Here is a 24,010-nt window from a genome sequence, read left to right as displayed (position 1 = left end):
ATATTTTCATCTAGCTCCCAGTAGCACATTGCTGCTCAGGATCTGGCTTTAAAGGTGCAGTAAAATGCAAAATCCAAAACATTTTCTGGTTCTTAAAGAGCATGCAGTTTTAATCATCATTCCAATTTACTTCTAATATCTAATTTGCTTCATTCCCTTGGTATCCGAGGTAGGCTCAAGAGCAGCAACCTACTATTGGGAGCTAGCTTCTGATTGGTGGCTGTACATATCTTATTGGCTCACAAATGTCGTGTTCAGTTAGCTTCCAGTAGCGTCTTGCTGCTCTATCAACAAAGGATACAAAAAAAGCTAATTTGATAAAAGCAAAATTGGACGCTGAATATGAAACATGAAAGACAAAATTAGGGATGTTCTTTCGGAATGTTTGTTATGAAACAAATGCAGAATAGGGCCACCGCCGAAAGTAGCATTAAGCCATTTTGTTGCAGCTGGATTTCTTCTTGTGAAAGTGCAACACACTAAGATCTGTGCAAATCCACATGTACTGAATGCACATACCTAGAAGAAAATATTGGGTTTTATGTCCCTTTAACTGTGTGTTTAATCTCTTTGCAGGGGTTAAACACTGTTCTGCACAAGCAATAAACTGCAAACACAGTAGAGACTTCTTTTTGCACATTTATATCATTTTAAAAAGGAGAAAATGTTTCAAACATGCCAAGCAAACAATGTTATTTATCTAAAAGTATATTCATTTTTTTCCAAAGGCTCTTTACTATTGTCACATCATTGTAAATATCTGAGTAGGTTTTTCAAAAATCATCTGGGGTCACAAGCTAGAACTTAAAGTGATGGTAAGCTTTACAGGTTTTAAAATCAGGTCCGGGATCTAAGCGATATTTTGCTGGGACTATAAATAACTTCTAATGACGCGCTGTAACTTTTTCATCTAGCCGTGCCATTCTAATACCCCGTGCTCCGGCCACCCACCTCAAAACTATTTTTTTTATGAGCTAATATTTTGAACTGTTCTCCAGTAGGTGCTCTAGCTACAAAAAAGTGCCGTATGGCTAGAGCACTGATTGGTTGAGTTTTGAAGTGGGCAGTGTGAGCGTGGGGGATTAGAGTGGCAAAGCTAGCACATCTTCATTAGAAGTGATCGATTAAAGTCCATCTAAAATATTGCTTAGATTCTGGACATGATTTTGAAACATGTAAAGTTTACCACCACTTCAAAGAGCTCTTTGACAGAAAATAAATCGAACTGAACTATGACTCATCATAGCATTAGTACAAAGACGAAAAATATCACCACTGTTTGAAAAGTTAAATATACATACTTTATTTCAAAAGCTTTAAAAATACAGGACAGCAGTACCTGTATACATAGCTAGTAGGAGCATAGCAATGTGTGGCTTACGCGTTTCAGCATATTGCCAAAGTCATAGCCTTCATAGCATTAACAGAGATATTAAAACCCAATGGAAAGCTGCAGTGCTGGAAGACTGAGGTTGGATATCATGGTCTCAGGATGATTATATTTTAGATACATGTATTTGTATATTTTAAAACACGCCCACCCAGTACAAAATAGAGTAGCAAAGCAGAATATTTGCTGTTCAGTAAAGCTTTTACAGCTCAGTATAGTGTGTCAAGAAACATATCAAAGCTGCACAGAATACTCACTATAGCTCGTTCCTTGTGAAAGATTTTCCGTTTGTTATAGCTTTCTCTTGACTCACACCTGCCAAACCAAAACAATGGTGAAGGACAACTTAAAACATGCCACAGTTCACCATTTTGTAACTAGCTTGTCCTAAAAACCAAGTATGAAACATATATACACACAGTACGAATTTCAGTGCTTGTCAGTAGGGTGTATATTTTTTTTTATTTTTTTTTAAATAAATTAAAATGACCTCAAAGTGAAGACAAAAATACTTACATACCCCCACACACACACTGACACTACTTTAACTCACAATATTAATACTAAAGTGCACATAAAACAGATTTAGCACTTCATCTGAGTGTAAGCATATAATTCATTCAAAAATTGTTCTTTACCTTCTACTTCTACTCCTGTACCGACGACGATAAGGAGACCTAGATCTTGAGCGAGACCGGCTGGAGGATGGGGAGGAGCATGATTGGGAAGAGTATGAAGATGAAGATGATGATGATCTAGATCTACTTGAATCATAACTAGACACTGAAGAAGATCTTGATCTAGGACTTTGGGGTCTATACCTGTGGAAGCAGAGGGAAATCATCAATACTATGCTATTAAAATAGCACAAGTAAACAATCCACTCTCAACAACTACATTTTCGGTTTAAAAAAACATTCATGAAATATTTAAAAAATATATATATAAAAAAAAAAAAAAGGGATTTAACTAGACATGATAGATAATAAAAATGCTCTAATTTGTTAAATTAGACTAATCTATGTTCCTTCGTAACCATGGTTATCCGTTTTAGCTATGTATTTAAAGGCACTAAATACATTTCATGCACCTCCCTCTATTTATTGCTGCTCACATTTTGTAACCTAGGTTACGTTACACAATGCACTGTAGGAGAGTTTCTGCACATGTGGAAACACATCAGCACCTGAATGTATTGTACCCTTTAAGGTAATATTTACTAGGGATGTGTTGCCTTTATGTTGCAACAAATGCCGAATATGGCCACCCGCAGTGGCATTCAGCTCTTTTCTGAGCCAAATGTCTTCTTTCTAAAGTACAGCAGACAAAAAAAAATAATTATGCTTACCAGATCATTTCCTTTCTTTCTGTATGAGGAGAGTCCACGGCTTCATTTCTTACTTGTGGGAATACAGAACCTGGCCACCAGGAGGAGGCAAAGACAACCCAGCCAAAGGCTTAAATACCTCCCCCACTTCCCTCATATCTCAGTCATTCTGCCAAGGGAACAAGGAACAGTAGGAGAAATATCAGGGTATACAAGGTGCCAGAAGAACAAAAATGTTGGTCCGCCCAACGGAGAACACGAGCAAGGGCCATGGACTCCTCATGCTTACCAGATAATTTCCTTTCCTTCTGTATAATTTATGTTTTCCTTCTTAATATGAGGAGAGTCCACGGCTTTATTCCAAACTTGTGGGAAACATATACCCAAGCTCTACACTGAATGAAAACAAGAGGGTAAAAAGAGAGGCAGGACCTATTCTGAGGGCACCACAGCCTGCAAAACCTCTCTCCCAAAAGCTGCTTCAGCCGAAGTGAACACGTCAAACTCGTAAATATTGAAAGAGTCTGTAAGGAGGACCAGGTAGCCACCCTACAAATCTGCTCCATAGAGGCCTCATTCTTAAAGGCCCACGAGGAAGCCACATCTCTAGTTGAATGAGCCTTAATCCTCTGAGGAGGCTTATGTCCCACTGTCTCATATGCTAAGAGAATAAGTCTCCTCAACTAAAAAGATAAGGAAGTGGAAGAGGCTTTCTGCCCTCTACGCTTCCCAGAATAGACAAAGATGAAGTCTGTCTAAATTTCTTCGTAGCTTGAAGATAGAATTTCAAAGCCCAAACCACATCCAAATTATAAAGTAACCGTTCCTTCGAAGAGGAAGGATTAGGACACAAGAAAGGAACCACAATCTGATTGATGTTGCGATCAGAAACAACCTTAAGGAGAAAACCTAACCCAGTACGAAGAACAGCCTTATCAGCATGAAAAACTAGGTAAGGAGGCTCACATTGCAGGGCAGCCATCTCAGAAACTCTGCAAGCTGAAGCAATAGCCAGTAGAAAAAGAACCTTCCAAGACAGTAATTTAATGTCAACCACATGCATAGGCTCAAACGGACCTTCTGCAAAACTAAGAACTAGATTTAAACTCCAAGGAGGAGCAGTAGAACTAAACAAAGGACTGATTCTAGCCAGAGCCTGAACAAAAGACTCATCAGGAAGCTCAGCAAGCCTCTTGTGCAATAACACAGATCGAGCCGAAATCTGTCCCTTAAGGGAACTAGCAGAAACCATCCTGGAGAAATGAAAGAATCCTGGAAACCTTGACCTTATGCCAGGGGAATCCACGCTCTTCACACCAGAATAAAGTAGGTCTTCCACAACCGGCTTACGAGCTTGAATGAGTATCATTAACTCAGAAAAACCTCTCTTAGCTAAGACTAAGCGTTCAATCTCCACGCAGTTAGCCTCCAAGAATCTAGATTTTGATGAACAAAAAGGACCCTGTTCCAGAAGATCCCTGCAAGAAAGTAAACTCCATGGAGGAGATGAAGACGTCCTTCGTGGCCACGATGGAGCAATTAGTATTGCCGAAGCTTGCTCCTGCTTGATGCGTGCCACTACCCGAGGGAGTAGTGGTAACGGTGGAAAAATGTAAACTAGATTGAACCTCCAAGGCACTGCTAATGCATCTATTAGCTCTGCCTGAGGATCCCTGGACCGGGACCCTTATCTGGGTAGCTTGGTATTGAGCCTGGACGCCATGAGATCCGTCTCCGGCGTCCCCCTTCTGATGTAGATCTCCGCAAACACCTTGGGATGGAGACACCATTCCCTCAGATGAAAGGACTGTCTGCTGAGGAAATCAGTTTCCCAGTTGTCCACACCCGGAATGTGGATCGCTGACAGCGAGCAGCTGTGGGCCTCCACCCATTCTAGAATCAGAGATACTTTCCTCATTGCTAGGGAGCTTCTCGTTCCCCCCTGATGGTTGATGTAAGCCACCGAGGTTATGTTGTCCGATTGGAATCTGTTAAACTGGGACGAACCCAGAAGAGGCCAAGCCTTCAGGAGCATTGAAGATCGCTCAAAGTTCAAAAATATCAATCAGGTGGAGAGATTCCTCTCTAATCCACAGGCCCTGTGCCTTCCTGGCACCCCAAACAGCTCCCCATCCTGATAGACTTGCATCCATAGTCACAACCTCCCAGGATGGTCTCAAAAAGGATGTCCCTTGGGACAGGTGATCTGGACAGAGCCACCAAGAGAGCGATTCTCTCGACCGGTTGTCCAGAGAAATCTATTGCGACAGATCTGAGTTGTCGCCGTTCCACTGACTCAGCATGCACAGCTGAAGAGATCGGAGATGGAATCTGACGAATGGAATGATGTCTATGCTGTACACCATAAGCCTAAATACCTCCATACACCGGGCCCCAGAGGGCCTCTTAAGGTCAATTGGAAGTTATTTTGCAATGTCTCTGGTCTATAAGAAATATCCTCATGGATATGGAGTCTTATCGTACACAGGAATTCTACCCTGGTACTGGGAACAAGAGAACTATTTTCTAAGTTTATCTTCCATCCATGAGATCGAAGTAGATCTTTTGAATGGTCCTCTGCCAGCCGACAGGATGGTGCCTGAACCAGGATGTCTAAGTATGGCGCTACTGCTATACCTCTTTTTGCCACTGCGAGTAGAGTCCCAAGAACCTTCGTAAAGACTCTTGGGGCAGTAGAAAGACCAAATGAAAGTGTGACAAACTGGAAGTGCTGGTCCAGGAACACAAATCTTAGAAACTTGAAGTGTTCCTTGTGGATCGGAATGTGAAGGTAAGCATCCTTCAAGTCTATTGTAGTCATGAACTGTCCTTCCTGCACTAGGGGCAGAATGGACCTTATCGTCTCCATCTTGAACGATGCGACTGACAGGAACTTGTTTGAGCACTTCAGGTCCAGAATTGAGGCTAAAAGTTCCCTCCTTTGGGACCACAAAAAGGTTTGAGTAGTATCCCAGTCCTCTCTCTGCTAGAGGTACCGGGTACAATTACTCCCAGGGAGGAGAGATCCCACACGCACCCTAGAAAGGCCTCTCGCTTTTCTGGCCTTGAAGACAGGTTTGACGAGAGGAATCTGCCTCTGGGTGGATGAGTTTTGAAACCTATCCTGTATCCCTGAGCAATGACCTCCAGGACCCAAGGGTCTTGGCATGTCCCCAAGCCAAGCCTCCAAAAAAAGATTGATAGTCTGCCCCCTACACGATCCAGAGACTGATCGGGGGCCGCCCCCTTCATGCCGACTGACTCAGCAGGCTTCTTGTTCTGCTTAGATTTATTCCAAGATTGAGTCTGTTTCCAAGTTCCATTGGACTGTTCAGACTTCGGAGGGCTGCTGGCATTGGGTATTATCCAAACGAAAGGGATGACAATTAGGACCCTGTCCCTTAGGTTTGTTCTTATCCTGCGGTAAAAAGGCACCTTTGCCTCCAGTGACCATGGATATGATGGAGTCCAAGCCTGGACCAAATAGAATCTTCCCCTTAAATGGAAGGGAAAGAAGTCTAGATTTTGAAGTAATGTCCGCAGACAAAGATTTCCACCAGAGTGCCCCACGGGCTAGCACAGAAAAACCTGATGTCTTGGGCATTCAGGCGAATAATCTGCATATATGCATCACAGATAAAATAATTAGCTACCCTCAAGGACTTAATTCTTTCCTGGATCACGTCAAGGGGACCTTCCCTCTTGATTAATTCAGATAAATTGTCGCACCAATACCACCTTAGGGATAGAACCCCACAACTCCAATTGAGAGTCCGGGACCAATTTCTTAAAGGAAGACAAAGTGGAAAAAGAAGAATCAAGTCTCTCCCATTCGTTCTTAATATTCGCCATCTTTACAGGAACCAGGAAGGTCTGTGATACCACCCTGTCCTCATTTAGGAATACAAGGATCCTCAGGTAATTTAGGTTCTGGAACCTCTAAAATAGCCAAAACTTCCTTTAACAGGAATCTTAAGTGTTTGATCCTAAATCTAAAAAAAGTTGGTTCCTCCGCAGCCAGAGGCCTAGGAGGCAGCAGATTCCATCCCAGAAAGAGCATTCTCTGAAGTATCAGAGGCGTCATCAGCAGATAATCTTGAATCAGATAAATCCAACAAGTTAGTAGATGACCCCTGGTAAGGATAGAAATATTTGACCTTTTGCTTGCGCTTAGCAGGGAGAGGTAAAGCACTGAAGGCCGCAGACACTGCTGTTTGTAGCTGTTCAGTAAAGTCTGGCGATAAAAGGGCCCCTCCAGAAGGAGGAATAGCAGTGCAATGGGAAGCTGCATGTGTAATAGATGACTGCAGGGAACGCACCTCAGGGGACGGAGACTCCTCAGAGGTGGACGGCTCAGTGGTACTAAACATTGTAGTTTTCTTAGATATAATTACTTTATCAAAGCATGTGGAACATAATTGAGCAGGCGTATATACACCATAGCCTCCTCACAATATAAACAGGTATTAGACTTGGGTAAAGAGGGAGTACCCTCTAATGTATCAGAGTCCTCCATAGCTTGCGCTTTTAAGATGGACTATAGAAAAAGATAAATGGCAACTTTATACCCCCAATGGCTGGGGGGCACTTACCACCTATGACCAAGGCCCCACAGAGAAACCGCACGTCAGGAAAGAGGAAAACAGTGTGACCACACCCGGTCACACGGTGTGCCATGCAGGACCGCTCCTGCTACAGGAAAGTGTGCCAAACCTAACAGGCCGCGCAGCTATCCAAAACAAAAGTAAAACCTGAATGTTCCAACATCTGCCTGAGCCTCATTTCACACGTCGCAGCATAAAACATAATAAAACAAATCCCCTCTGTTCAATAATCCCCTTCCAGAGATATTAACCTTTGATTCCATACAGATAAAAGGAGTCACACTGTGACCCTATCTTCTTGCATTATCAGAAGAGTATAAAAATTAAACGATCTTACCGGAATCTCTGTTTGACAGTTTTGTAGCATCGCTCCTGACATGGACTTAAGTGATAGAAGGCAGTGAAACTCATCAGCACCGATTGCTTAGGAGCTGTTAATATGAGTCTGGATGGGTTCGCAGAAAGACTCTCCCTGCATCTCCAGACCCTAACATTCGTCAATGCTCTCACTAAGAAGCTGACAAGACTACTTAAAACTCCAGTCCCATTCTGAAGAATACTACCCTCCATAAGGAACTACTCCGTAACTTCTAACACTTCTCTGCCTTCTCCTGTGACGAAAGGCAAAGAATGACTGGGATATGAGGGAAGTGGGGGAGGTATTTAAGCCTTTGGCTGGGGTGTCTGCCTCCTCCTGGCGGCCAGGTTCTGTATTCCCACAAGGAATGAAGCCGTGGACCCTCCTCATATTAAGAAGGAAATTTGTATTTTCACACACAGAAATCCAGCTCTGAAAAGAGTCAAATGACTCAGCATTCATTGCAACACAAAATCAACAAATGCAGAACCCTAATATTTACTATTAATTCAGTTTTATTCTAAGCATTGTCAAGACACAGGAAATTATTTCATGACTAGTGAGGTCACATCAAGGCACTACTTGGAGAAAGGCAAAAATCTCAAAATAAAAAATCTGAACCAGAATGGGCACAAAACACCTTAAAAAAGGGCCAGTAAACTCAAAAGGAATCCCTATAAAATGTATATTACAATATTATATTTTTTTTAAACATTTATCTTGCTTGTTTTTAAAGTGACAAAATACTTAACATTGTTTGAAACTCAAGTTATTTTACAAGTGCAAAAGCATTTCCCATTTTTGTTTCAGGATTTCTGTTACAGAAAAGAAAAATTCCCAGAAGTTGTCATGTAGAATACTATAATTTGAGAAAACGGACAGTATGTTTAAGTGTAGAAAGTCAGAAAGCATGACATTTGTCAAGGCAACTATGTATTGTTTGACTGTGCAATCTACAGGAAAATCTTGGGAACCCATAAACATAAGTCTACAGTTGACCACAATATTAGATTTACAAATGTTAAAACTTTAGCCATGTCCAAATGAGGTCCCACAGAAATAATCAAGGAAGATAATGTAGGACAGATTGGTGCGTGGCTTTATCCTTGCAGACTGCAGGGGTGGGATAGAGGTAAGACGCATCCTGGACAGAGGCACCAATCGCTGTTTAGGGCAGAGCAAAAAGGAGGCAGATGTTCAGAAGATAAAGTAGAGCAGGAATTGACAAATATATTCAAAATGTGGGAGCCAGTAAAGAATTGTAGGAGCCAGAAATGTCTGGAATTCCATAAGTGTGTGTGGATGAGTGCCAAACTCTTTGGTTCCAGAGCGCCTTTCCTCTCATGCGGTTGGCTATATAGATACCAACTGTCGGCCAGTGATGTAAAGATTAGAATAATGAGTAAACTAATTTGTAACAGACTTTAGTATAGCACTGAATACCTTAATATGGTTTGAAAGCAGAATCATAAATGAGGAAATGTAGTTGTGTGTGTGTGTGAGAGAATGAGTGTGTGAGTGAGATATATCACATGCATGCTTGCAGAAAGATAAATGGCTCCTAGATTTTTGGGTGGACTCCTTTATTTTAAGCATATTTGTCAAGTACTACACTAAATAGTATAAATGGAAATGCTGCAGGGCATGGAGGTACCTTTATATAAATTCACAAGGCAATCACCTACTGTCTAGAGCTGCATGAGACCTATCATTTTTAACAGTGTAATCCAGTTTAAATAAGTGTTGTGTGGAATAGGTTTGTCTTTAGAGCATAAGGGATACTGTATTTTATTATTAATATGAATTGAGCAAAATTAGAATAGTTCAACTAAACAAATTTGATGTTCATAGAAACTATATAAAAAAACTGTAGCCGTTACATAAAAAGTACACAAAAAATGGCCTAATATGTATTTTATGATTGCACAAAACTGTTTTTAACCCATGCAAAGGGATTAAAAACAGATTAAAAGCACCAATGTACTACTGGGAGTTACCTGAACACATCTGGTTAGAAAAATTAGAAAAGACAAGTGTGTACCCACCAATAAGAAGTTAATTTAAAAAAAAAAAAAAAAAAAAAAAAAGTGTTGTAAAATTGTATGCTCTAACTGAATCATGAAAAATTTACATTTTGACTTTCATGACCCTTAAACAAATCAGTTATAATTAAATATGCGCCACGTGACACACAAAAGATGAGAACTATTCTATGATTTTTCTGAAATTACTATTTTTTTTATGCTGACAATTAAAGGAAAATCTCTCCCAGGAGTGGAAGGTCATTTTATAACTGCATTTTGAAACGCAGGTATCAATACAACTTTATATGCATTTGAATTTTGAGTCTTATTTATTTTGTTGTTTCCTCTGTTGGGCGCAATCAATTTATCCCCAAAGTGTTGTAACAAGGTGACTAGGTGGAAGTAACAGTACTAGCTTTCCTGGTTTTAAATCCAAGCTCATTCAAAATCAATTAGAAAACCCATTGAAACAGTTTTTTTATTGTTTTTTATTCACACCTCTCTTGCTCATCATGCTGTTCTCATTAAAACCACTGGACAACTTAATCCAAGTCCATCCGAAAGCACTTTATTGCATAAGTGGTTGAGAGATTTGTGCAGCAGGACATCCCAATTAATTGAAAACAAAGATGGATGCCTTCTAACTAGATGCTCATTTTCATTCTCAATTCCAAAAATAAATACACAAGTGAAAAACTCATGGGTAACGTTTTTTCTGATGGATAGCATTGGCAAAAGTGAAAAATTAAAGTTAAAAGGGACAGTTCACCCAAAAAAATTCTCCCCTTTAAATTATTCCCAATGATCCTTTTAACCTGCTAGAGTGTATTAAATTGGTTACAAGTAGCTCCTTTACTCCTATTTCAGCATTGAAATAGATGATTTAGCCTGTGGTATCGCCACCTACACTGAACAAATTAATACTGGAGTATAGGCTATTGAATAGCCTAAGTATACACAGCCAGCAGAAGAGATTACACTCTCAGTGGGATGCAGGATAGTTAATAAAATGATCATTTTCCATTGTTCTCTCTAAGTATTGAGCTTTGGTGTTCCAGATAAACAAAAGATAAGGAAGCAAGTCTGTTTACACAAACTTAGAACATAATGAGATCTGATATCACCTTTAAATTCAACCCATTGTAATAGGCTGTGGTTTCAAAGCACAAAATCAGCTACTTCATATACACAAATAAGCATGAAAATAGAATCTCAAATATTTTATACTCTGCAGTTGGTATAACAAGTCATTTAAAATACATTAATGGAAAAACAATTTTACAGTGTACTGTCCCTTTAAGTTCTTCACTCAAGCACTTATAATAAATTAGAATATAACCTTTTAAATATTGTGAAAAGGACCACCAATTTCAATCTATATAAAAACACATACCACACTCTAGCCAATTGTATTAATTCTATTTAGTGTGGGGGGAGGGGGGGCATGAAACGACATTACAGCTAGTAATTTAAATCATGTAGTTTTACTTGATTTAAATCAATTTAGATCATGGTTTTCTACATAAATGATTTATTTTTTAGAATAAATCATTCAGATTTTTTAATTATATCTGAAAATACTGATTTAGTTATATACCATTAGAAATACATAGATAATTGAAATGAATTAAATTGTTGGGAGGTGAACTCTCTCCTGATTAATAGGTTCATATTTGATCAGCTTTTACTGCTTGCCCCTCCCTCCTCACACTTAGGTCCTTGGGCAGATTTCCACTCCAAACAATCTTCGATACATTAAGAATCTTGAAACTTAGGAGTTGATTTTGTGTACATAGATTTGCAAGGGAGAAAACAGCATTACAAGGACAGTCAAATTAAAATTGATCTTTCATGAATCACATAGAACATGCAATATTTAACAACACATTTGAAATCTGAAAATATGCTCCATCACACTGGTTTTCATTCAAACCAGTCCTCAGGCTTCCCTAACAGGACATATTTTGGGGATATCTGAACTAGAAGAGGTGAAATAGCTAGACTTTTTTTTTTTTTTTTAAATCATTGATTTTTATTTAGCCTCATAACTATAGATGTTGCAATTTAAACTTTCATGATTCAGATACAGCAGGCAAGTTTAATCAACTTTCCCAATTTACTTCTATAGTCCAATTAGTTTTGTTCTGTCAGTATCCTTTGTTGAATAGATAAGCTTATAAAAGCTCAGGAGCATGCATGTGCCTTTATTATGGTAGCAGTGATAGCAACATTTGTAACATTGTTATCAGAGTGCAAAAGACAGTCACATGGTCCTGAGCTCCTCTGATCTTACCAATGTATACTCTTTAAAAGGATACTGAGAACATAAGGCTTGAGAAATCCAGGGAGCTTGTATTAACACAATATTTTACATATAACCTTGGATTAAAAAAAAGGGACAGTCTACACCTTAGTCATCTTAAAGGGACAGTCTAGTGCAAAATAAACTCATGATTCAGATAGAGAATGTAATTTTAAACCATTTTCCAATGTACTTTTATCACCAATTTTGCTTTGTTCTCTAGGAAGGTTCATATGCTAATTTCTAAGCCCTTGAAGGCCGCCTCTTTTCACAGGACATTTTGACAGTTTCACCAATAGAGGGTGTTAGTTCATGTGTGTCATAGATAACACTGTGCTCACACACGTGTAGTTCCAGAGAGCCAGCTCTGATTGGCTAAATGGATGTCTGTTAAAAGAACTGAAATAAGGGGGCAGTTTGCAGAGGCAAAAAATATATTAATGTAACAGTGTTGGTTATGCAAAACTAGAGAATGGGTAATAAAGGGATTATCTATCTTTTTAAACAACAACAATTCTGGTGTAGACTGTCCCTTAAAGTCTTACCTTAGATTAAGCTGCAAATAGCCTCATGCACCCCTTGCTAAATCATGCAGCAGGGACCGTAAAAAAGTTATTTTAAAATAAAAATTGTTTCTGGCCACTTTGGAATAGCTACCAAGCTACGCCCACTGATGACATCACGATCTGGGCTGCATATGGCATCCAATCACAAAAGACTCACTAGTTGGATTCAACGGATTGTCAATGCAGCCCAGATTGTGATGCCATTAGTACAGTTGATTGCCATGTGATCCATTTTAATAAAAAAACATCCACATTGACTGCTAACACCCTAAGCACATTAAAGTACTTAAAGGGACATTAAACACTAAATGAATGCTAGATAGAATGATGCAAAGAAAAATCTAGTCTGAGAACATGTAGATGTATTTTTTAAAGTTTCCTTAGCTGTTAAATATTGACAAAATAAGTAACATTTTAGGGTCTATAAGACAATGGAAGCTGCCATGTTGTAACTTAGGTTACCGTCTGTGCTGTGGCCAATTAGAGATAGTCATAAATAGGTCCCTATAGTGTGCAGCCAATGGCTGGGCGGAATAAGTGTTCTGTATTTCCATTTCTAACAGGAACTGAAACTCTCACAATTTCAGAATGGAATTACAGGAAGGGGACAAAATATATAATGAAAATATATATTTTATGTCAACATTATATGCATGCACTGTGCTACTAGGACAAGGAATGATAAATATTATGGAGCTGAAAATACATTTGTAGGAACCAGATATGTAAAATACAGAAAATAGGTTATCCTTAACTACTGGATTACTTACGTTCTTCTCCTCTTTGTTGGAGGTGATCTTGACCGAGACCTTGACGACGAAGATGTAGATTCACTACCACTTCCAGAACTACAAGAACGACAACTACGTATCCCTCGGCCTATCCAACTAGATTTTTGAGGGCTTGGAGAACTCTTGTGTTTTCTATAACAGCGCAAAGCCCTTCTGGAAACTGGAGCATTTTCTTTTTGAACACCAGTTCTAGCATCCCCAGCATCACTTCGACAAGGTGAAGAGTCTGGAGACATTAACACAGTATCAGGTTGCCTTTTGTCTAAATTCTCCAAATCATCATTAGTCCTATGGTCCAACTGATCTTTCTGAATTGTTTTACACAGTGGCCTTGACTTGACAGCATCACAGTTACTACTTTGGTTGGTGACATTCAAGGATTCCGAAGCTGGCAACTTTTGACACACTTTCTCTTCATTACTTTTGCTGATTGTCAAAATTGGCTTTATCAAAATATTCTGATGGTGCTTAACATTCCAGCGAGAACCTTCTTCACAATGTGAGGATGTGATAGATGATTTTTCCACTACTGGTTGAGGTGTGATTGGGCGCTTCTCAGGGTTGGAGGCTGAAAGAATACAATAATCATGATCTCCTGATCCAACATGGACTGGTGGTACAACCGTGTTGGTAGTAGCAACAGAATTCCTATTTCGCAATTTGTTTTGTGGCAAAGGTTTCGGTTCAATAAGTTTTGCAGTCTTCATGGGGGAAGGGTGTAACTTTTCTTGAGCTTTTGCATTAGGCGGTTTAGAGTTTGCAATTTGATTAACAGCTGTAACAGGCTTCCATAACTGGTGTGGTGGAGTCGCTGGAGGAGTCAAACCTTTAAAGTCAAGTAAATTAACATTACTATTGTAACCAAAACCACCACATGACCTTTATCCAACTCAATCACAGAAACTAAAGAAGCTCAGCAAATATGTTTACTTTCTGATATTTCCATGCAGTTCATTAAAAGCTTTTTATGGAGCTTTCACTCATGCAAACATTCTTCAGTTAAAGGGACATTAAGGGCTAGATTTATTAAAGCCCTACGGCTGCAAGTTCTCATAAGAACTTGCTCGCCGTATTTATCAAGCAGCGGTCACCAGACCGCCGCTTCCCTAACCTATTCGCCACCTCTAAGGTCGTGAAATTCAATCTCCTCGGTCTAGTCAGACCAAGGAGATTGACAGCTCCTGCCCGCGCGGGATTGCACGCAAACGCAAAATTGCGCTTGTGTGCAATAGCGAATACCTGCGGATAATTTCTCCCTGCCACAGGCGCGTATACGCGCCCCTGTACGCCTCAGCTTTAATAAATCTAGCCCTTAGTCCCTTTAAAATACTGCCAAGTTTGTTTGTTTTTTTGCTTGCTTATGCATAGTAACAAAAACACACAATGTATACAAACTATATGGCTAAAAGTGGACACCTGAACAGCACACCTACATGAGCTTGTTGGACATGTCAATGGAAAACCATGGTCATTAACCCTTTGACTGCTAATGACGGCTCTGAGCCGCCACAGAGTTTATCACTCTGGTGCTAACGACAGCTCAGAGCCGTCATAAGCACTCTCCCACCTTGAGGGAGATCTGGGATCTCCTAATCGCTCCTACCCTGGCGATTGTGCCTGTAGAGTGACAGGCATTGCCGGAGCTTCACGTGATGCACGGTGAAATCACGCGCAATGACGTCACTGCGCAACTTTTTTTATACTTAATGTTTATTATAGGAAAATATTAGTACCCAGGTGGGAAAGTGCTTAGCACTCAAAGGGTTAAAATGGAGACCACTGCCCCTTTAAAACCATTTTGCAGAACTTACCAGCCGTGTTAACCAATTCAGGGGCTGCAAGTCTATCCAGGATTTTCTTCTCTGATGGTTTCTCAGAACTAAGGAATAAGAATTCAATCAAAGCATTTAGAGAAAATAAGAGTATAAAAATAGAATGGGCTTTTACATAGGAAGAAAAAAAAATTGTGTTTTTAAATAAATAAAATATTATGCATTTTGCCCATCTCTAAGATAAAAGTATAGCTTAATGCTGTAGGAATCAACCAAAATATTCTTTATTTGGATTAAAAGGACATGTTATTCAGATAGAGTATGCAATTTTAAGCAACTTTCTAATTTACTCCTATTAATTTCTTCATTCTCTTGCTATCTTTATTTGAAAAAAAGCATCTAAGCTAAGGAGACAGCCAATTTTTGATTCAGCACCCAGAACAGCACTTGTTTATTGGGGGGTGAATTTATCCACCAATCAGCAAGAACAACCCAGGTTGTTCACCAAAAATGGGCCGGCATCTAAACTTACAAACTTGCTTTTCAAATAAAGATAACAAGAGAATGAAGAAAGTTTGATAATAGGAGTAAATTAGAAAGTTGCTTAAAATTGCATGCTCTATCTGAAACACAAAAGAAAAAAATTGGGTTCAGTGTCCCTTTAACTTTGAAAGTTTCTCTCTCTCTCTCTTTCTTAATTTAAAACATTGTTAAGAGAAAACTGAATTCAAATAGAAAATTAGCAATGCATTTTGCTACTATAGTAAAGTTAGTTATTGTGCGGTTATTTTTGTTGGTTAAAAAATTAACTGCAGATGAAATATTTGCAACAGGTTTTTTTTGTTGTTGTTTTTTTACTTGTAAATGTTTAAGATAATGTTACAAAACAGGAATTCTTTTCAGACATAAGGAAATCAATAGGAGACACGCAGTACTCCACATAAAAACCCTACGACAAAAAAGAGAAATAAGCGGTTATGTTCCTTAATAAGTACATCCATAATACAGATTCCTGTATTAGGCACGAAAAAGAACTCTTATAAAAAACTCTTATAAAACATACGTAATTCTCAAAATAGTATAGTGTGCTGAAGTAGTGTAAGAGAAGTGTGCGCGGAAACCGCTGTGTCGAGTAAGGGATAAAACAAAAATTATAAACTTTTTAGAATACCCATCTGACAAGGGGTTTGTTTTGCACTATATTATAATAATGGGATCACAAACAATTTTTGAGGGAATTTTTATTTTAAAAAACCTGGAGAGTAGGCAAAAAAAAAAAAAAAAAATATTAAAAAAAAAATCTGCTTTTAGCCATCAGACTGCAGCTGTAGGGTAACTCATACTTACCGCGAGTTTCCTACAGCTAACTTTAACACAGGAGTTTGTATGTGCTGTTCATCTTTAGCTGTAAAGAACCAAACTTGTTAAACAGTTGCAAACAAAGAAGGAGAATACACAAACATATTTGTAAACATATCTACATAGCTTTATTTATACCAGACTAATAAAACATTTACAGATTGTATTAAATTTAAAGTCTTTCCAACACAAACTTATTTTAACTTCAAGGGACATTCCGGTCACAATTTAAAGGCACATAAATGAATAAAATCTTTGAATAGAAACATTAATATACATCCATTGGCAAAAAATTATTCTAGTAAAAGTTATCACTGATTAACATTATGCATGTGAAGCATAGCTAGATATTCTCTGTGCACCAGCATTTTAATTTTAAAGACTGCAGCTGCTCAGTGGGGCTTGTATCATGTCAGCTATTAACAAATCGAGTCATTGCCAGATAAACACCTTAGGCTCTCTCGACCAAGTGCTGGTGCACGTTGCATACTTAAATACACTTTTGAAACAGCTATAGCTTTTATTAGAAGTATATTTGCTAATACATTTATATTACAACAATGCTTATATTCAAAACTGAAATGCATCCATATGAATTCCAATTTTGGCTGTAATGTCCCTTTAATAAACAAGATAAAGTATTTACAAAGTAGTTTGTAAACTGAGGGATTAGTATTTGTAGCATGTTTTGGTCCAATAATACAATTCCTCCTTTATTATAAATATAAAAATATATAACTTGACTTATTCTGATCAGAATAAAAATAAATAAGCTTTGATCATTGGAGAATGTATTTACCTTCAGATTTTTCAAACTCCTCCAACAGGGTGGTTAGATCGGACGCTTCAATACCTTAAAATCAAAATGATACATCAAGCAAGCAGATTAGTAAAACAAAAACAAAAAAACAAAAAGGAAACATTTCCTTGTCCAGACTACAGTGTTCTCTCCAATACCTAATTAAAGGGATAGTAAACACCAAAAAGGTTATTGTTTAAAAAGATAGATAATCCCTTTAGTTACCATTCCTCAGTTTTGCATAACCAACACTGTTATAAGAAATATACTTTTTACCTATGTAATTACCTTGTATCTAAGCTTCTGCCTCCTTATCTCAGATCTTTTGACAGACTTTGCATTTCAGGCAATTAGTACTGACTCAACATCGATGAGCACAATGTTATTTATATGATACATAAGAACTAACGCCATCTAGCTGTGAAAACTGTCACTCAGATAAGAGGTGGCCTTCAAGGGCTTAGAAATTGCCATATGAGCCTACCTAGGTTTAGCTTTCAACTAAGAATAATAAGAGAAAAACGCAAATTTGAAATAAAAGTAAATTAGAAAGTTGTTAAAAAGTGCATGCCCTATCTGAATCATTAAAGTTTAATTTGGACTTTACTATCCCTTTAATGGGTACGCCACATGGCAGATTTTACTGACTAGCCAGCTAAAATTCGAAAAAAATTATTTTCAATGCTTGTTGCACAAATTACCATGAAATCAATTTACGTTAAATTATGCAATTAATGTGTACTTTGGCTAACAAGTAACATTTATAAGGAACAGAACATTTTGTGATAATGCAAAGTATTAAACTGCCCCCACCCAGCTACTTCATAATGCCACAGACTAGTTACCCTTGACCCAACCTACATAGAGAACTTACCGTTTTCACAAGTTAAAACTTTAAGATTACACTTGGCACCCGGTTCTAGTAAAGGGATCTGTTGACTTCCCTTAGTTGTCAGAGTATCTTGAGGTAGAACCGAGTAGGTAGAATGATCATCCTCTTTCTTTGGAACTTGTGTTGCAGGTAGTTTATCTGGTGCCACCGGTTTCAATACTTCAGATGGCATGACAGGAATCTCAGCACTTTGAGGGGTCTCTAAATCAGATGATGATACTAAAGGTTTCACAACCACAGCAGAGGCAGTAACCGTTTTTTCTGCACAACTCAAACGTTTTTCATTGGGTGATGATTCTAAGTTCTGAAAATCAGGAGACTTCTGATTTGACAGTAAAGTTGATGAAGTTGAACCTGCCGATTCCAGAGTAGGCTGAGTCTTTACCTGCAAACCCTGTCTTTGAATCCTCTTCAACATTTCCATTACTTTCAACACCACCTCATTTGCAGATTTAATATCTGGCACATTGGGTTTCTTTGCATCTGCAGCTATTTTGAAATCTGTTTTGACTGGTAATACTTGATCAGGCTTTTTTATACCATTACAAACTTGAGGCACAAGTTTTACGGATATATTGTCAGATTTCTTATGGGGAGATTTTTCTTGTGGTATGCTTTCTTTAGAGAGCTTAGGTTTATCTATTTTTGTAGTATCCTTTACAGAACATATTGCATGGTTGACATCCTGGACAAGTGTTTTATTTGATAAATTGCTGTGTGGTAGTGTGTTCTGGCTTATTGTTGGTGCAACATAGGGGTTTTGATGAGTTTGCAAATCTGGCAAAACATGTGTACCCGTTGTGTTAAAAACACCCTCAGATACAGCACTGCACACGCCTCCAGAATTCTGAAGAGGTACACCGCTGTCATGAAACTGTTGCTGTACTGTAGAACTAGCCCAAAAAGGTGGTGGTGGTGGCAATCCAGGACCCCAGCTAGGTATACTAGGAGGAGGAACTTGCCCAATTATAGGTGGAGGGGGAAATGGAGGTACTGGCCATGGCATCACTGGTGTAGGCTCCACAGGGATAATATTTGGGACACCATTTGAAAAGTGAGGAATTGTAGGCATAGGGGGAAGAGTGGAGTAACAGGGGTTTGGTGGAAACCCATGCCAAGCTTGTTGGTAAAAAGGTGGTGGTACATTTGATTGAGGGGGTATAGGTATCAGATTATGATCTAATGAGAAAGTTGAGCATTGCATATCCACATGCTGTTGGGGTTGCTGAACTTCATGAGTTGTAACAGGTGGCAAAGGCATTTCTGTTAAATTACAACTAATATTAGGTAAAGGAAGCTGTTTCTCAGCATCCTTTAATGTGCAAGGTTTTTCCTCCAGTAATGCAACAGCTTTGTTGGGTTTTAAGGTAGTGTTCACTTTTCCAGGTATAATTAAGCAAGGAATTTCAGCCAGCTCTGTTGGAGGCTCAGGAATAGATGGCCATTTATTTCCAGAAACTGTTTCATTCTCTCTCTCATTTGGTTTACGTTGCTGTATTCGCCTTCTGTACTCACTTAAGCTTAGTGACTTGGGCTTTGGCTCCTTTTGTTGAATTACATCACAAACTCCATTGTCTCCCTCTTTCAACAGTTTTTCTTCTATATCAAAACTATTTGTCAAATTTACATCAGAAGGGATATTACTTGCGTCTTCCTGATTGGACATTTCTTCTGATGCAGGGTTTGTGTTACTTTGACTTGTTTCATCTTCGATGGTTGCAGACGACTTGAGTTTTTCACTAGAATTAATTTCAACATTTGTACTGCTATTCACAACAGACACATTTTCTAAACTAGGCTTTGAGGATTCTTTTTCCACTTGTTGTGGCTTTTTAGTATTTTCATTTGGCAATTTCTTTTCTGCAGAGTTTGGATTTTCCAAGTTGCCTCTGGTTCTTCCTTTGGCCCTAACCAATTTTGATACTCTTAGTTCCATTTGAGAATCCTTTTTAACTTGATCTATTTGTTTTACAAAGAAATCAGACTCCTTCAGTAAAGGATTGTTAGAACGACTTTGTAAATCTTGGTTAACACTTTGCGGTGTTCTTTTGTCAACAACATCTTGTAGTTTGTCTTCATTACATTTATGGTTTGTTTTTGCTTTACGTTTAGAGCTTTTCCTTCCTTTACCTTTTTTTTTTGGTTTTTTTATTTCTATCTCCATGGAAGCATCTTTAGAACAGCTGTGTTCATTTTCATTTTTTAACGATACATTTTCCAATTGCTCAAGGTTCTGATGATCTTTAAGTCTGTTTTCATTAAGTGTTAGGTTACTAGTATCAACCATCTTTTTAAGGCATTCATTTTTCAATGCAAGATCATCCTTCAATTCATTTTCCAATACTTGAGTTTGTTGCATGGGTTCCAGCATTGGTTTTCCACTGTTCTCATTCTTTAACATATGTTTGTTTTTGGTTTCATTTTGTTCAGCCAATTGTGGTTCTTCATCCGTAGTCTCTTTAGAAAGCGTTTCTTGGATTCTTTCCTCTGAAGAAATACTGGGTCCTATGAATTCATGGTCCGGAAGAGGACTGTTTGTTTCTGAAACAAATTCATCTATACTATCAAGTGATGAAGCATTTTCTATAGCAAATTCTGTATCCATCAACAAAGGCAGTTTTACACATTCACCTTCTTCAGACACAATTTCCAGAAATACAGTATTGCTTAAATCATCATCATCATCTTCTTCTAACTCACAATCATCCGGTTCCAAACAAACCGTAACAGATGGAAGGCAATATGTGTGCATATATTTTACAAGGTCAATAGCAGCAACATTTTCTGTATTTATTATATATGGGGTTTTCTGTTTTAGAAATTCTTCTCTCTTAGTTTCCTCTACTTTCTTTATTGGATCAATAGAAAAGTCTTGTCCAAATGTTTCTAATTTCATTTTTGGTCTGCGGGCCTCTTCCTCCTCTTCTCCATCACTCCGCTCATGGTTGGGCTCTTTTATCACCCTATGAAGTAATGATCCTCTTATATTTCTGTGTCGGCTGTTCCTTTTTGGAGTAGACCTAATATTTTCTGTGAAAGCCTCCCAATTATGACCAGGAGAGCGACCATCAATCTGTAGGGAGTATTTTACTTTTTTAATTATGTGGTTAATAGATAAATGAAGTGTAATCATTTTACATTATTATGGACATTATTTCTAGTACAAACTACTTTAATACAGAACTATTAAAAACGGCTACAAAACTTGCTGAAATTGTGAACAGTAGTACCTATTAATACTGAAATTATCTTTTATTATAAAAGCGTTATCAGTCTAGACATGCATTTGGATCCTTCATTAGGATCCTAATGTGGAAGACAGTCATGGAATTCTTCACTTTTTGGAGCCGGATTTATTCTTTTGAAAGTTCAACACACTAGGATACAGATTTGCACATATATTAGTGTATTAAACTTAAAACTAATAAATCCAGCTCTGAAGAGCCGAATGCCACGAGAGTCAGCCTTCTGCACATGTCTACTTGACACTGCATTTCCCAATTTGGTTTGGGACAATTCAGTGTGAGAGAGTGATTAAAAAATGGTTGTCTCCCTCTATGATATATCCCTGAAAGGTTTATCTTATAAAAGTAGTCATTGGGGTGAGGCACCCTTTTGTGCATTACGGCATTCACTAAAAATATTTTTTAGTCCTCAATAAATTTTAAAATATTTTGCATAGGTGGAGGTTTCAACAGAAAAAGCAGCTATGCCAAAAGACAAAAAGGTAAAGGAGTTATTTCTAAACTATTTAAAGGGATATGTAACCCAATAAAAAAATATTTTATAATTCATACAGAGAATACCATTTTGTTCCAATTTACTTCAATAAGCAAATTTTTCTTCGTTCTCATGATATTCTGTGTTGAAGAGATATCTAGGTAGGCATCAGGAGCACTACGCAGCAGGAAATAGTTCTGCCATCTAGTGCTCTTGCAAATGGATAACATTCTTGCTAAACTGCTGACATAACGCTGCAAAGCATATATGTCCCTGCTTTTCAACAAAAGATATCAAGAGAACAAAGAAAATGTATAGAAGTAAAATAGAAAGTTGGTTAAAAGCACATGCTCTATCTGTATCAAAATGTGTGTTTTACATCCCTTAAATACACTCCAGCAAGTACAATAGATAATTGGGAGAAAATGCCACAGTACAGTCCCTTAGTTTTCTATACTGTATTAAAAAAAAAAATAATATTAAATGTTAAGATCTCATGGGAAACATTAACCTCGAACATTTAAAATTTCTGATCTATGATACACATGCTCCACATTTTTATTTGTTTTGCCTACGACAGATTTTTTCACAATCTTGATATACCCATACATATACAAATGTAAACTATGCATATACTATGTAAATCATTTTAATAAGTAAATCTTATGGTAAGATGTAACATTCCTCACCTTGCCACAGCTAGATCTACGCTGGTCATCCATTGATAAAACCTCTCGTTCACCAGAGCTACGAGAGAGACTAAGAAACTTCTGCAACTGCAGATAGAGGAAAAATAAAAGCAGGAATTAAAGGAACATTAAACATAAATAGGAAGCTACAATTTGTTAAATGAGTGAATTGTGTGCGTTTTCCTCTCTCTGGTATCCATGTATCAAAACAAAAAGGATCCTAGCTAACCAATTAAAATCTGGTATGTGAAGGAGCACTGTTCACACATGGGTAGTAGGAGAGAGAGAAGCCAGCCTCTGTTGTCTTCTCTAAAATAAGCAGTAAAGTTGAGATGAAACTTTCATAGTTAAGTGCGACATGAAACCCAATTTTTGTTCGTTTACGATTCAGTTTTAAATAGCTTTCCAGTTTACTTCTAATATCCAAGTTCAATCATTCTCATATCCTGTGTTGAAGGAACAGTAATGCACTACTGGGAGTTAAAGGCAGCCACCAATCAGCAGCCTTCCAAGGTATACTTTTCATAAAGGATACAGAGAGAATGAAACAAAATTAGAGATCGTAATAAATTGGAAAGTTATTTAAAATTGTATGCTCTATCTGAATCAGGGGGACAGAGCATGAAATTCTAAAAACATTTTCAGCTTTTGTTACTAAAATAATTTTGTTCTCCTGGTCATTGTTGAGCCTAACTGTATGTTCAGAAGCATGAAATAAATGATATGTCTGAATTATTAAAGTTTAATTTGAGTTTGTTCCGTTAATGTGGTTAAGCACCACACTGTATAAAAACCATTCATATTCTTTGAGGCAACATTGCTAATCCACCTTAAAAAGGAAGTCTACTGCAGAATGTGTATGGTTTAAAAAGATGGATTATCCCTTTATTACCTGTTCCCTGGTTTTGCATAGCCAACACTTATATTACTACACTCTTTACCTCTGTGATTACCTTGTATCAAAGCCTCTGCAGACTTCCGCATTTATGACAAACTCATCTATATGAACTAGCACTGTCTAGCTGTGAAAAACTGACAAAATGCAGCCTTTAAGGGCTTAGAAATAAGAATATGAGTCTACCTAGGTTTAGCTTTCAACAAAGAATACCAAAAGCAATTTGGTGATAAAAGTAAATTGGAAAGTTGTTTAAAATTGCTTTCCCTATCTGAATCTTGAAAGTTTAATATTGACTAAAATGTCCCTTTAAGGAGTTGAAGAATAGTGAATAATCTGAACTCCAGTCTCTCTCTGGATGGAATGGAACAAGAATCCGCAACACTGCTGAAAGTCTAAAAAGGCATAGTTAACATTTTCCCTTAAAGAAAAAAATAATTCATATTTCATCTGCAGAATATTCTATAACATGTAAAGCCGATGTGTTACTGTGACTCTTTTTCCTGTCAAGCTGGTGGCAAA

At 37.9% G+C, this 24,010-nt stretch overlaps 1 protein-coding gene across 1 annotated transcript in view; it reads right to left on the bottom strand.

The window, feature by feature from the left end:
* The window catches only part of PPRC1 (PPARG related coactivator 1), a 42,439-nt gene that overhangs the window by 4,141 nt on the left and 14,288 nt on the right, over window positions 1–24,010 (bottom strand). Inside the window, exons 4-11 of the mRNA XM_053692499.1 lie at window positions 22,594–22,680; window positions 18,167–21,257; window positions 17,293–17,346; window positions 16,482–16,539; window positions 15,174–15,241; window positions 13,342–14,188; window positions 2,029–2,211; window positions 1,648–1,705 (exon numbers count right to left, since the gene is read on the bottom strand). Coding sequence (XP_053548474.1) covers window positions 1,648–1,705; window positions 2,029–2,211; window positions 13,342–14,188; window positions 15,174–15,241; window positions 16,482–16,539; window positions 17,293–17,346; window positions 18,167–21,257; window positions 22,594–22,680 — 4,446 coding nt within the window. The remainder of the gene's footprint in view (window positions 1–1,647; window positions 1,706–2,028; window positions 2,212–13,341; window positions 14,189–15,173; window positions 15,242–16,481; window positions 16,540–17,292; window positions 17,347–18,166; window positions 21,258–22,593; window positions 22,681–24,010) is intronic.

This window comes from Bombina bombina, chromosome 9 (assembly GCF_027579735.1).
Source record: "Bombina bombina isolate aBomBom1 chromosome 9, aBomBom1.pri, whole genome shotgun sequence".
In the NCBI taxonomy this organism is placed as follows: Eukaryota; Metazoa; Chordata; class Amphibia; order Anura; family Bombinatoridae; genus Bombina; species Bombina bombina.
This window is presented reverse-complemented; position numbering and strand designations above follow the sequence as displayed.